The 15,880-nt window shown below is 41.8% G+C and overlaps 1 protein-coding gene across 3 annotated transcripts in view; it reads left to right on the plus strand.

Moving 5' to 3' along the window:
* The window catches only part of fstl5 (follistatin-like 5), a 540,838-nt gene that overhangs the window by 301,836 nt on the left and 223,122 nt on the right, over window positions 1–15,880 (plus strand). For all 3 annotated transcript variants that reach the window (XM_087977338.1, XM_043698740.2, XM_087977263.1), the window contains one exon: window positions 5,243–5,363. In XM_087977338.1, coding sequence (XP_087833464.1) covers window positions 5,243–5,363 — 121 coding nt within the window. The remainder of the gene's footprint in view (window positions 1–5,242; window positions 5,364–15,880) is intronic.

A 15,880-nucleotide genomic window follows, 5' to 3' on the forward strand; every position in this document is an offset into this window, starting at 1 on the left:
AAATGGGTTAAATTCTTAATGAGTACTTTGCATTGGTATTCACCGAGACAAGAGTGAGATGAGAGATGTTGATGTTAGGGATAGATGTTTGATTACTCTAGGTCAAGTTGGTGTAAGGAGGGAGGAAGTGTTGGGTATTCTAAAAGGTATTAAGGTGGACAAGTCCCCAGGTCCAGATGGGATCTATCCCAAGTTACTGAGCGAAGCGAGAGAGGAAATAGCTGGGGTGTTAACCGATATCTTTGCAGTATCCTTGAACATGGGTGAAGTCCCAGAGAACTGGAAAATTGATAATGTTGTTGCTTGGTTTAAGAAGGGTAGGAGGGATAATCCAGGTAATTATAGACTGGTGAGCCTGATGTTAGTGGTAGGAAGCTGCTGGAGGGATAGGATCTATTCCCATTTGGAATAAAATGGGCTGATCAGTGATAGGCAACATGGTTTTATGCAGGGAAGGTGATGTCTTACAAACCTGATAGAATTCTTTAAGGAAGTGACAAATTTGATTGATGAGTGAAGGGCTGTAGATGTCATATACATGGGCTTTCGTAAGGGATTTGATTAGGTTCCCTATGGTAGGTTGATGGAGAAGGTGAAGTTGCATAAGGTCGAGTGTTCTAGCTAGATGGATTGAGAACTGGCTGGGCAACAGGAGACAGTACTAGTGGAAAGGAGGTTCTCAAAATGGAGATCTGTGACCACTGGTGTTCCACAGGGATCCGTGCTGGGACCACTATTGTTTGTAATATACATAAATGATCTGAAGGAAGGTAAAGGTGGTCTGATTAGTGAGTTTGCAGATGACACTAAGATTGATGGAGTAGCAGATACTAAAGGGGACTGTCAGAGATTACAGCAGAATAAAAATAGATTGGAGGGTTGGATAGAGAAATGGCAGATGGAGTTCAATCCAGGCAAATGTGAGGTGATGTATTTTGGAAGATCCAATTCAAGAATGAACTATACAGTAAATGGAAAAGTCCTGGGGAAAATTGATGTACAGAGAGATCTGGATATTCCAGTCCATTGTTCCCTGAAGATCGCAATGCAGGGCAATAGAGTGGTCAAGAAGGCATACGTTGTGCTTTCCTTCATCAGGACGGATATTGAGTACAAGAGTTGGCAGGTCATGTTATAGTTGCATAAGACTTTGGTTTGGCCACATTTGGAACACTGAGTACAGCTCTGGTTGCCACATCACCCAAAGGATGTAGATGCTACAGAAAGGATGCAGAGGAGGTTCACCAGGATATTGCCTGGTATGGAGGGCGCTAGGTATGCAGTGAGGTTGAGTAGATTCAGACTATTTTTCATGAGAAAGATGGAAGTTGGGGGGGGGGTTCCTGATTCAGGTCTGCAAAATCATGAGAGGTATAGACATGTTGAATAACAAGAAGTTTTTTTCCCAGAGTGGGGCACTCAATTACTAGGGGTCACGAGTTCAAAGTGAGAGGGGAAAAATTTAGAGGAGATATGCGTGGGAAGTTCTTTATACAGAGGGTGGTGGGGGGCTGGAGTGCGTTGCCAGTGGAGATGGTAGGAGTGGGAATAATAGCGTCATTTAAGGTGTATCTGGACAGATACATGAATGGACAGGGAGCAGAGGGATACAGACCCTTAGAAAATAGGCGAAAGGTTTAGATAGAGGATCTGGATCGGTGCAGGCTTGGAGGGCCGACTGGCCTGATCCTGTGCTGTCATTCTCTTTGTTCTGAGATTGAGCATTGAGTATACGGACCATGTGAGATTATATGGATGCACATACAGGTTCAAACCAAAAGGAATTTGAAACAACATTCAGTTCAGTCTTTTGGGGTGTTTGAACCTTTTTAGTTCTCAGTCTTCTGATGATCCTTTTTAATCCACATCATCACCCTGATTTTTTTTTCTGTTTGTTCGGCAGAGTGTCAGCTTTGCTGCCACCACCTTTCAGTTCTGCATCTTTTATATCATCCTTTTCTCTACCAAAGGCAGCTTCTTGAAATAAAACATTTATTAATGTACCTCTGTGAGTTAGTTTCTCCAAGCTGGTAAATTGTAGGCAATATTTTCTGTTCCAGCATGAGAACATTCTCGTCAAGGTGTAAAAATAACATGAGATGAGGATCGTTCCAAGCCTTCTCAGAAAGAGATGAGAGCTGGCTACAATGTTGTGCCGAACCTGATGCCAAATGAAACTAAACCTTTCCTTAGTCCATATCCCTCCACTTCTTGCATATTTATGTGCTTATCTAAAACGCCCTTATCGTATCCACCTCCAGCATCAGCCCTGGCAGCATGTTCCAGATTCCTACTATACCCTGTGCAAAAAACTTGCACCTTACCTCTCCTTTGAACTTTCCCTCTCTAACCTTAAATGTATGCCCCTAGTATTAAACATCTCACCTCTGGGAAAACAGTTCTGACCGTCAACCCTACCCATGCATCTCATAATTTTATAGACTTCTATCAAGTCTCCCATTAGCCTTCACTGCTCAAGAGAAAATAACCCAAGTTTTTCTAGCCTCTCCTTATAGCTCACACCCTCTAATCCAGGCAGTGTCCTGGCAAACCTCTTCTGAACCCATTCCAAAGTCTCCACATACTTCCTGTAATGTAGCGACCAGAACTGAACACAATATACTTTGTGTGGCCTAATTAAAGTCTTATAAAGCTGCATCATGACATCCTAACTCTTGTACTCATTTCCCCAACCAATAGAGGCAAGCATGCCATATGTCTCCTTTACCAGCTTGTCTACTTGCGTGGCCACTTTCAGGGAGCTATGAACTTGAACCTCAAGATCCTTTACATAATACTATTTAGAGTCCTGCCATTAACTGTGTACTTTTTATAGAATCATATAGTCATAGAGATGGAAACAGACCCTTCGGCCCAACCCGTCCATGTTGACCAGATATCCCAACCCAATCTAGTCCCACCTGCCAGCATCCAGCCCATATCTCTCCAAACCCTTCCTATTCATATACCCATCCAGATGCCTTTTAAATGTTGCAATTGTACCAGCCTCCACCACTTCCTCTGGCAGCGCATTCCATGTACATACCACCCTTTGCGTGAAAAAGTTGCCTCCTTAACATTTGATTTCCCAAAGTGCAATGCTTCATACATGCCCAGATTAAACTACATCTGCCATTTCTCCGCTCATATCTATGACTGATCTAAACAAACATGCAAGAGGGAAGGGTCAAAATTATCCAGAAGGAAGTAGCAGTCTTAATTATGGAATGTATTTTGTAAGATGTCATTTTATGAAGTTGTCCATGTTCAAAAAGAGGGTGCAGTACAAACTGTTCCTTGGAGGTGGTGAGGATGGCAAGTAATTGGAAAGATTGGCCCTGGAAAGATACTTACTACTTTAACAATTAAAGTCAACTTGCCACAGGCCACAGGCACAATAAATGGTTGCGATCTGCTGTCGATGTTTGAGGGTCACAATATTTGTCCCGTTGTGGGACTAATCGAGAGAAAAGAGCGGGGGAAAGGGGTTGCTGCTGAAAACCACTCTCTGCTTTGCTTCCAATCCCACTGATATCCTTGCTCATATTGATATCCTTTGACCCATGTTTCCCACCATCCGAGACCTGAAAAAAATCAGCCATACCACTTGCTGTCGGATTCACTGAAGACTGGGCCTCCACCAACAATCTGTTGGCTGACAGCCTCTGACAAGGTTGGACTTCAATGTCAAGGCTTGAAATTTTCTGAGAGGAACATCAATCAGCTTTTAACAGGCTGATTGGTGCTCAATTTGGCAAGCTTTCTTGTTGATGGGCACAATTAATCCATCCACTACAGGACACAGCCCTCCCCCACCGTCACTCCTCGGCTGTAAAATAGAAAATCTTGACCAAAGTTTTAAACAATGTGACAAGGTTATATATTAAAACAGTGGTTTAGTAACTTAATAGTAAATACAAATCAGAAATAAATCATTATATTTTATTATATTACAAATATATATATTATATTAAAATATAATATTAAAGCATTATATTATACTTGTCCTTGCACTTATCAAGGATAAAATTGGACAGATTTCATTTCAGAAAAATCATGTAATGAGGGGGGGAATAATATTCATGTGATAAAATCTGATGGTGACAGCAAATTTTCAAAAAGGTGTATGTGTTTGGATGAAAAATGTATGTACAATGAGAGGACTACAGTCAAAAGTGCTGTGCCTGCACACTGTGTTTTAACTCTTATATCTAGCAAAAGAACTGTGAGTTGATTCTTGATAACAAAACAATAATATTTATTTATTTAGCACAATTAATACTATAAACCAACAGCTAACACTACAAATGCTACCTTTTGCTTTAACGTAACTCTGGAAGACCACCATGCTCCATATGGTGCTGTCCTGTGGTCTTCTCCTGATGACCTCTGGGATGCCTTCTCTTCTCAGTGGTTGGTCTCATGTTACCACTCTCGAGTTACAGCACTGAATGTGGTGTTGGAGCAATTCTCAGACTCCAAAGTCTTTGCTCAACCACACTGATCGATCGGACCCAACAAGGTGTTAACATGTTGATGGCAGGGTGCTGGGTGCACGTTTCCTCCTCCAAATAAGGGTGCGTTGTGTCCTATGTCTGGTGCACACCTCTATGTTTCTTATTGTCCTTAGGATGACATTCCATTGACTCAATTCAAACCCATATTCAGGTATGTATTGTCGGGTCTGCAGCTATGAGGTTTGTTGCAAACTGTCTGTGGGTAGCTGCAACCTGTCTGGATTCTGCAGCACATTGACTAGCACAGTCACTTTGGTCAAAGCTGGTCTTCATTTCCCAGCATGCTTTAGTCATTGTCCGTTCTTCATCAAATCCATCATAAACGTTATCAATTTGAGCAGGCCACAAAAGTAATTAGATTTGATGTATAGTAGAACTAATTTAAAAACACGGATGCTATGGCTAGACCCAAAGGTAAATGACTATCTGTTAGGAAATCATACCGTCAGCTGTACAGAAAGTTGGGAAAGCTGACGAGCAAGTTGGCATTTACAATGTTGACACTACTACAAATGATGTCCTGTCAGTATTTTCAATCTCCCGTCCACTTTTTCCAGAAATTACATCAGCTACTTCACGATATTACAGTAGATTTTGAATTCTGTTGCCTTTTTAAACAAAGCTTGATTCTTCTGGTATTGTAATTATGCATTTCAGAGAAATACAGTAATCAGCTTGAATCTTTACTAATTGATGATGACTGATAAAAACTTTTATTTTAACAGGTAATTAAACAGGATAGACTTGGAAAGGATCTCTCTCAGTGCTCATTATTTGATCTACTGAAATATGATGATTATAATAGCGACAAACACCTAACACAGGAGGAGTTCTACAGAGCATTTCGTAAGTCTAAAATCATCAGTTTACATTATATGGTCAGAAGAGTGAAACTGAAAGCTAATTACTCGGGATGAATTAATACGTTTATAATGCAAATATTAGCAAGCTTCCAGCCCTTCAATGGCTGTAATTCACAATTAAAGATGCACTCTCTCTTAAACGTAAGTATCTCATATTACGATTAAAGATTTGAAGAGTTTTTAAAGGCTCAAAAACAATTTTGAAAGCAATCTAAAGGGGGAAAATGATGAGTGAGAACATAACAGAAAATTCTGAGTGGAAATCTGAAGAGTGTGTTGTCTGGAATGGTGCTTTCCTCCACCACCAGCACCAACTGCTCCCCCCAACTGCAAATCATTAAAACACACAGCTGGCCATTCACTGATACCAGGACAGTGTCAGATCATATGAAATAAGCAAAGGAGTAGGCCATTCATTCCTCCAACATTTACTGATATAATGACCGATCATCCACATAAGCACTGCTTTCTTGCGCTATCCTCTGACCATGATGTTTTTAATATGTAGAAAATAAGTCTCTAAAATATTCCACGCCTGAGCTTCCACAACCCTGTTGGAAACAAACTTTGGGAAATATGAAATATATCCTCAGTCAGAAAGGAAGCACAGAGACAGGTAAATGAACATGGTGGTACTGATAAGCTGAAGTGTTGTTTATTTCAACACAAGGAGCCTCTCCCCATTCAGAGAACTTGTTTGTTCTTCTGAAAACAGAATCAATGAATCTTTTGTACCCACCTGAGAGGCTGGGTAGAATTTTGAATTAACATTTCACCTGAAAGCCAACATCTCCGACAGCACCCTTCGCACTGCACTATCAGCAAGAATGTTTGGGCTGGGACTTGAACCAACAACTTTCTAACTCAGAGGCTGTCGTGCTACAGAAGTGAAAACGAGCTATTGATTCACTGTATTAATTTTACATCATGACAGAGTCAGAATCTACTTCAATCACACCTACCCAAGTACTTCAGAGTTCGAAATGTTTGTGACAATGAACCCTGGACATTACGCAATGGGATCACATTTCAGGGGTGGCCCCCTTATTTAAGGAAATATATTATTTCCTTGGAGGCAGATCAGGAAGGTTCACACAGATTATCCCCTCTATGGAGGGAATATCACATGAGCAAAGGATAAACAGATTAGAATTCTACTCATTGGGGTGATGATCTCATTGAAACATAGAGGATTCTTAAATGGCTTGACAAGATAAATGGTGAGAAGATGATTCCCCTGACGGGGAAGTCGAGGGCCACAGGGCATAGGCTCAGAATAAAGGGCACTAATTTAAAAATGAAATGAGGAGAAGTTTCTTCTCTCAGTGGGTTATAAGTCTTTGGAACTCCTTGTCATAGAGAGCCGAAGGGGGAAATGTTTTATGCCCATTTAAGGCTGCCGTGGACGAATTCTTGATCAGTAGGGGAATCGAGGGTTATGGGTAATGGGCAGGAAAGTGGTTGTTAAAAATGGCAGATCACCAATGATCCTACCAAATGGCAGAGAAGACTCAAGGGGCGGAATGTCTTTCTCCTGTTCCTACTTCTTATGGTCTACTGGATGATTTGATGGGTCTGCAATAAATGGCCCTGAGTACCGTGAAATGTCCAAGTCTAATCCTGTAAGAGGATGCATCCAAATTTCCTACTCCTAAATTACTGGGGAAGAACTGAGAGGATTCCTTGCACACGCTGCACACTGACCACTCTATTGTAACAGTCACATTTGTAACTGAAATTAGGAAAACTATTCAACCCAGGGGAGCAAAAGTAAGTTAACTGAATGGGAGAATCTTTCTTGTGTGTAAATGCCCAAAGATTTACAGAATATTATCTGTAGTATTACAAAAGCCACAGACTTTTCAATCTGAAGTAACAATTAAAAGTTGCTTTTCATCACTTGTAGACATGACCTTATGACAGAAAATAACACTTTTGAGGCAATGGACAAAGGGGTTCAAAAGTCATAAAATCAGGTTCAAACTAATAAATAGCAATGCATATACAAAGAACATGAAGATGTAATGTCTAGTATAAATATTGATATAATGGAACAGGGAACGTAATTTCAAACTGATGACTAAGTGGTTCAGAGGAGATCTGAGGAAAATGTTTGCACCAGGGATGGTAGATACAGAGGAACCTCGATTATCCAAATATCAATTATCCAAATTTGGGATTACCTGAAGACTATCCAATAGAAACATTACATCAAAGAGCCGTTTCAACACTGATCGTGTCTTTTGTCTACAATGATTAAAAATTAACTCGGCTTATTGAAATGCTGCTGAGAACAGTCCTGGGCATCGATGGGAGCCCAGGCACCATCTCCAAATGACTGACCCCCCCGCACTCACTCTCTCTCTCCCTTTCCCTACCCACACTCTCCCTGGAATTCTACATAGGTGTGTACCCTAACCATCCCCCCTTCCCGAAATAATCTCTCCAACATTGTCCTGTACAGGGCAAAGGTGGAACCTGTCAAAAAGTTGCAGGAAAAATTTATATATGTGTGTGTGTGTGTGTGTGTGTGTGTGTCTGTGTGTTTGTGTTTGAGACTCACCCCCCAAAGGCATCAGCAGTCTTACTGTTGGTTTCCAGTCCAGCTGGCCGGGGGTGGGGTTGAGGGCATACAGGGTTGGGGGATGGTGGCAGGGGCGCGTGGGGTGTTTGGGGGGGACAGACTGTGGGCAGGGTTGGGGGAGAATGGGGACGGATGAAGGGTGGGGGCAGATGGGTGGGGCCGTGGTCTCACGCGCAGTGTGTTGCTGCCTAGTCTCCTGAACGGGGAGTGGGACTTACCAAGTGCTCACTGTGTCAATCCCATTGAATTAATGTTGGGGTGGGGGGGCGGGGGGGGAAGGGGGGGGAAGACTTCAGCAATGCTTCAGGTCCCTAGGTCCCTTACACACAAGTGTGTCCGCTCAGAAACAAACCCTGAGACAGAGAGAGTGAGCAAGGCAGGCAGAGCGAGGAGAAAGGAAACCTCCGAAAACTCCCAGTCCCAGAGGAGAGACATTGAATCAATTATCCGAACGAAATAGTATCTGCCCATCTTGTTCAGATAATTGAGGTTCCCCTGTATATGGAATGTGCTGCATGAAAGGATGGTGGAAGCAAATACTCTCGCAAAAAGTTTGTACTATAATAACGAGTACAGATAGAGTTAATGGTAGTTGTCTTTACCCTAGGTTGGGGAATTTCAAGACTAGGGGACACATTTTTAAGGTGAGAGAAGAGAGTCAGCTATGGACCAGGTGCAGGTAGATGGGATTAGTGTAGTTTGGTGTTTCTCAGTTAGCATAGCATGATGGATTGAATGGCCTGTTTCAATGCTGCATGACCCTAAGGTTGTATGTTTTAAAATATGCTAATTCAGCTGTCTCACATAATCCAGAGAATGTTTTGAAAATAGTAGAAACTAACACAAACTCATGATGATTGATGATATCACAGTTTGACTTCTTTTGACACATAGAGAAACTAATGTCATTAAAAGCAATGTTTCTGTGTGTTTGATCAGATAAGTTCTGTCTTTAATTTATCAATTGATAACTTGCAAGAATTTAGTCATTTGAAGGACTCTGATTGTTTAATTTTGGAATTATGTAATGAGAGGGACCAGAAAATTACTGCGATATGATCTTAAAGCTCAAGAGCATCAATGATTGAAGGAATAACTGAATTACTGTTGTGAAGTTAGGATGATTACTTGTGGATTGGGATGCAGGAAGTTAGAATTTGGTGTTTGTAAAATGCTGGGGGGAAGGCATTGTGTGGTCCGTTTCAAAAGATCAGGTGCATTGTCTGTGAACAGCTTGAGAGTTTGCAAGTGCAAAGAGCACCCGAATTGAAACTTGTATCAGAAGGCTGCGCAGTTAGCAGATCAAGCCACAGTTTGTATCATGACAATAAGTCTTTGAATTTAGCTAATCAATTTTAACTTAGATACCAAACACCTGTTAAATTAGGGCACATGGTAATGGGGGGCAACGAGATCTAAGTGTTTTTGTACATCAGTCAATGAAAGCAAGCATGCAGGTACAGCAGGTAGTGAAGAAAGCTAATGGCATGCTGGCCTTCATAACAAGAGGAATTGAGTATAGGAGCAAAGAGGTCCTTCTGTAGTTGTACTGGGCCCTGGTGAGACAGCACCTAGAGTATAGTGTGCAGTTTTGGTCTCCAAATTTTAGGAAGGACATTCTGGCTATTGAGGAAGTGCAGCGTAGGTTCACGAGATCAATTCCCGGAATGGCGAGACTATCATATGTTGAAAGATTGGAGCGACTAGGCTTGTATACACTTGAGCTTAGAAGGCTGAGAGGGGATCTGATTGAGACGTATAAGATTATTAACGGATTGGAGACTCTGAAGGCAGGAAGCATGTTTCCGCTGATGGGTGAGTCTAGAATCAGAGGACACAGTTTAAAAATAAGGGATAGGCCATTTAGAACAGAGTTGAGGAGAACCTTCTTCACCCAGAGAGTGGTGGGTGTATGGAATGCTCTGCCCCAGAAGGGTGTGGAGGCCAAGTCTCTGGATACTTTCAAGAAAGAGTTGGATAGAGCTCTTAAGGATAGTGGAATCAAGGGTTAAGGGGATAAGGCAGGAACAGGATACTGATTGTGGTTGATCAGCCATGATCATAATGAATGGCTACTCCTGCACCTATTGTCTATTGTCTATAAGTTTAAATCTGATGATTTTGACAACATAGGATCAGTTGTATTGTAGAAATGTTGATACATCATCCAGAGTATAGCAGAAGGGGGCAGTTAGATAAAGCCGCAGTGCTAACTGCCGTCTGCAAGAGCCTCTATGTCTTAGAGAAAGCGCCATCTAAATAAAAATGGTACCAACGGCACAACCGGTTAATATTCCTGACAGAAGGATTAACACAGAAAGCATTCCTGACAAAAGAATTGAAGAAGGTATTCCTAACCAAAGAATCAACGGAGAAGGCACAGAACATTCTGGAAGACACATAGTCTGGTTGTAATTTCGAGAGACTAAATTCTATTTTCCTAATGTAAGTGGGACTTGTGTTTATTAAAACAGCACACCATTAGAATCTTGCTTTATTTAGGAATAGTTAGTAGTTCAAAATGATGTATTCTGTTTGGCAATAGTTTAGTTAATTTGTTCACTGCTAGAGTTAGATAAATAAATTGTTACTTGTTGATTTTAAAGTGAGTGTCAAGGGTTTAATTTATTTAAGGAGAAAGTGAGGTCTGCAGATGCTGGAGATCAGAGCTGAAAATGTGTTGCTGGAACAGCGCAGCAGGTCAGGCAGCATCCAGGGAACAGGAGAATCGACGTTTCGGGCATAAGCCCTTCTTCAGCAATGAAGAAGGGCTTATGCCCGAAATGTCGATTTCCCCTGTTCCCTGGATGCTGCCTGACCTGCTGCGCTGTTCCAGCAACACATTTTCAGCTTTAATTTATTTAACCCCTAGAAGTTACTGAAAAGCAGGTTACACCATTTTCCATACTCTTTTTACAGATCATAAGATGAGATGCTCCTCTTGGGGTATTTTGGTTTTAGTTCTCAGAGGGTGGTCAACCTCCACTATATAGCAAAGAGGTTTAAAACAGATATACAATATCAAGAGCTCTCTAATGTCATATTTGAACAAATAATTAAAATCCTCATGGGGCAACAGTAGCTTAAGATAGATTTTGATAAGATAGCATGAAGCTGTCAACAAAACATCCCACCCATCTTGGAAAGGAATATATTAAAATATTGTAATTTGGAACTTTAGTCAGGCAATTTGTTTAGTTGCTTAAATAATATGAGTAACAGGATGTTATCTGTTTATTGTACAAGTTTGTCTAACTCCTTTTGACGAACAGATGTGTTGTTGATGGATGTGTTGCCAATCATATTTAAGTTGGACGTTGAGTGTTGTCTCATTATTCCTCATAATTCTCATGTTTGACCAATGGAGTAACTTGTCATGGAAGGTTATGTCTGACACCATTCCATGTAGATGCAGGAAGTTCTGAGTTCTCTTCTCTCACTATTAACCTGTGAAATGAATACACTAACCCATTCAATAAAATAAGTTATAATGAGTACTTAAAATTAAACCCATTGTTTTACTGGTGTGAAATTTTGATCACCTACAAATCACTTGGCACTAGAGGTCCTCCATACCTTGTCTCGTTTTATCTTCACCTACAGCCTTGGGATTGCAGTGCTTTGCTTCAATTATCACATGAAAGTGCAAAAACGCACACAATTTTCGGCACACATCTGCTGATAGGGTCATTGCCTAGACATTTCCAAATGCTGTCCAACGCAGATGTTCAAATCTCTCTTGACATGTTTTTCTGCATTTCCACAAGTGAAAAACTAATTCTATAACAAAGATTTATAAACACATAACTGATAAATATGTTTGAACCCATCAATAATTTGTAAGTGGACAGATGAGCAGTGGACAGTTCATCTGTTCTGTGATAACATTGACGATGTGATCCTTAATTTCAATTTGAAAAACATGCAGGAAATTTTTGAATAAATAAGCAGCAATTTTTACTTGTCAAATACCTTCTGATGATCCTTGTTGCGTATGAAGTTGACGAGTCCCAAAGTATCGATTTTCCTACTGCTCGGGTGCTGCCTGACGTGCTGTGCTTTTCCAGCACCACACTCTTGAGTCTAAACTCCCGTCAACATAGAATTACATCAAATTGTACAGGACAGAAACAGGCAAATCAGCCAATATACCTCTGTTGTTATTGATGCTCTGTATGAGCCTTCATTCAATATGAATAAAAGGAATCACTTTTAAAGTGAATTTACTATGTAGTAAAGACAATCACTTACATCATTTGCTACATTAGAGCTGTAGAGTAAGGAAACAGACTCTTCCATCCAACTCATCCATGCTGACCAGATATCAGAACTTAATCAAGTCCTTTCTGCCAGCTTTTGACCCATATCCCTCTAAATCCTTCCTAATCATGTATCCATCCAGGTGCCATTTAGCTGTTGTATTTGTACTAACCACCACCACTCCTTCTTGCAGCTCGTTCCATACATGGACCCTTCACATGAAAGAGTTACCCCTTAGATCCCTTTTAAATCTGTCCCCTCTCACCTTCAACCAATGTCCTTTCATTTTGGACTCCCCTGCCCTGGGGAAAAGACCTTGGCTGTTCGCCCTATCCTTGCCCCTCATGAATGTATTAACCTCTATAACGTCACCCTCAGCCTCTGAAACTTCAAGGAAAATAACTCCAGCGCCTTCAGCATCTCCCTATAGCTCACACCCTCCAAACCAGCTGACTCCAAGCTAGCTGGCCACAGTCCGTGTAGTGTGTTCGAGTTAAATAAAGCGTGAATTGATGGTGCGATACTGGCCTTTGTGCAGGCATTTCAACAACTCTCGGTCTTTGTCAAATACCTTCTGATGATCCTTGCGCAACCTGCATTTTCCTCACCAAAACCCATTTTTGCAAGGTTCATAAGAGTTCAACCTTGAACCAGAGGAAAACAAAAAAACAACTTGAACACTTAGTATCTGAGGCCTCGTGAAATGTAATTTGGTCTCAAATCCAATTAGAAAATGATTGCAGGTGTTCAAAAAAGTAAAACACTTTTTAAATCTTTTCAAGCGATGTAGTAAGCACAAAGCTATCTAGTCAAGATTAGAGTGGTGCTGGAAAAGCACAGCAGGTCAGGCAGCATCTGAGGAGCAGGAAAATCGACGTTTCAGTCAGCAGCCCATCATAGTTTCCTGATGAACGGCTCCTGCCCGAAACGTAGATTTTCCTGCTTCTCGGATGCTGCCTGACCTGCTGTGCTTTTCAAGCGCCACTCTAATCTTGACTCTGATCTCCAGCATCGGCAGTACCCACTTTCACAAAGCTATCTATTGTCTGTTTCCTTTAATTGTTGCCCTACTCTCTCCAACTACCCTTTTGCCCAACCTCTGCACATGGGATAGTCAAGAGCCCACCCAAAATTGAGTTACCGCAAAGCCACTGCAAAATGCACGTAAAGCATTGCATATGAATCATTATGCTCAAGAATGGCTAAGACCAAGAAGAGTAAGGAGTAGATTATCTAAGTCTTGCAGAAGCACCCAAATGCTGATTGACTGAATGACTTTTAAACTGGTAAGTAGTAGCTTGTCTGGTCAATCTTGTTTCTTTTCTTTCCTTTTCCTCCCTTTTGTGTCTCTTTCTTCATCTTTCTACCTCCCCTCCATGGGTGGCATTCATGATATCCGGGGTAAAAGCCAGTGTGGACTCAAACTCTCGGCCACAGTGTCGACTCAAACTCCCGGTCTTGCTGTGCACTCGACTCCCAGCCTCAGCGTGGACCACAGAGGACGCTGCTGAGAAATGGCTGAGGAGGAGTCGGTTCAGTAAGCAGCAATAGCCCAGAGGTGAATAAAGGGGAAGCGAACTATAGCGGAGTGGCCATTTTGAGAAGGGCTGCTTTGCGGTTGAAGTGCCGCTGGAGGTTTAAATGTGGCCTTTGGTGAATACTGGGCTTCGGTGAGGAGGGTGATGAGCAACTTGGTATGGGTAAGGTAAGATTATGGTATTTGTCTTACTATAAAGGGACACAATTAAGGGCAGCGTTGCACTCCTGCTCATTGTGGGAGATCGGGGAATAGTCTAGTGTTCCAGATGACTGTATCTACAGAAAGTGGGACCGGCTGCAGCGCCTCACAGAATGCATTGTTTGGTTGGAAAGACACACTGAGGAGTATACAGGTGGCAAAAAGTGTGATAGCCACTACTTACAGTGATGTGGTCACACCACAGGTTCAGTAGGGTAGATGGGTGACCTCCAGGAGAGGCTGGCAGGCAGTGCAAGAGTCTCCTGGGGCTATTCCCATCTCCAACAGGTATACAGGTTTGGATAATGTTGGGGGAACACCCATCAGGGGAGTACAACAGCAGCAGCCAGATCACTGGCACCAGACAGGTTCTGCCGTAGACCAGGGTCAGGGAAAGTTCAAGCAAGCATTAATAGTACGGGGTTTGTTAGTTAAGGGCACAGACAGGTGTTTCCATGGCCACAAGCGAGACTCCAGGCTGGTGTGTTGCTTCCCTTGTGCAGGGTCAAGGATGTCTCTGAACGGTTGCATGAAATTCTTGTGGAGGTGGGTGAACAGCCAGAGGTCATTGTACATACTGGTATATATTGACTGGAAAAGGAATGAGGTCCTGAAGTGTGATTATAGTGAGTGGGGCAGACGGTTAAAATACAGGACTTCAAGGATAGTAATTGCTGGATTATTTCCGTGCCACATGTTAGTGAGAGTAGGAATGGGGGTATTTGGCAGATGAATGCACAGCTTGGGAGCTGGTGCAGGGGGCAGGGGTTCATATTCTTGGATCATTGAGATCTCTTCTGAGGCAGAGGTGACCTTTTACAAGAGGGACTGATTGCAGCTGAACTGGAGGAATACCGATATCCTGGTGGGGAGATTTGGAAGCCATCTGAGAGTGTTTAAACTAGTCTGGCAGTGAGGCAGTATCCAAAGCAGTAGGGATACAGAAGAGAAGGTCAAAGACAGTACAGAGGTTAACGAGAGCAAGTTAAGTAGTAAAGGCAGTGCTAGTAATCCCAGGACTGGACAGGGCTGACAACAGCAGGGCAGGGAGCAAGGGAAGTCTGAGTTAAACTGCATTTATTTCATTATAAGAGGCCTGATAGGTAAGGCAAATGAACTCATACCCAGCATGTCCAGATACATCCTGTACACAAAAAACACTGGCCAATATTACTCACAAAAATAATGAAGACAGAAATATGGCTGAGGGAGGGACAGGACTGGCAGCTCAATATTCCGGGGTACAGATGCTATAGGAAGGATAGAAGGGGAGGCAAGAGAGAAGGGGGAGTTGTGTTTTTGAATAGGGAGAACATCACAACAGAACAAAGTTAAAAATCACACAACACCAGGTTATAGTCCAACAGGTTTAATTGGAAGCACTAGCTTTCGGAGCGATGCTCCTTCATCAGGTGGTTGTGGAGTACACAATTATAAGACACAGAGTTTATAACAAAAGTTTACAGTGTGATGTAACTGAAATTATACATTGAAAAATACCTTGATAGTTTGTTAAGTGTCTCATCTGTTAGAATGACCATGTTAGTTTCACTTCTTTCATATGTAAATCACAAAAGTTTTTTTAAAAGTTTCATTCTCAGGCTAACTAACAATTGGTGTCAGCCAGATAATATGTTGAAGGTGTTAGCCTCCTGTGTTCTGTTGTCTCTGCCACAATGTTTAGACTGATTCTAATCTAAAAAATGAATTAACAGAGTCTTACATGGATCCATGCAGTGTTTGAGCAAAGTACAATGTAACTCTGCAAGTACTTGGACTATAAGCTGGCGTTGTGTGATTTTTAACTTTGTACATCCCAGTCCAACACCGGCATCTCCAAATCATCATAACAGTACTGAGATAAGAAATTTTTGAGGGTTCATTCACTGAGTCTATATGGGTAGAACTGAGAAATAAA

The sequence above is a fragment of the Chiloscyllium plagiosum genome, unplaced genomic scaffold (genome assembly GCF_037043375.1).
Source record: "Chiloscyllium plagiosum isolate Xiang-an unplaced genomic scaffold, Cpla_swu_hap1 HiC_scaffold_1, whole genome shotgun sequence".
NCBI lineage: Eukaryota > Metazoa > Chordata > Chondrichthyes > Orectolobiformes > Hemiscylliidae > Chiloscyllium > Chiloscyllium plagiosum.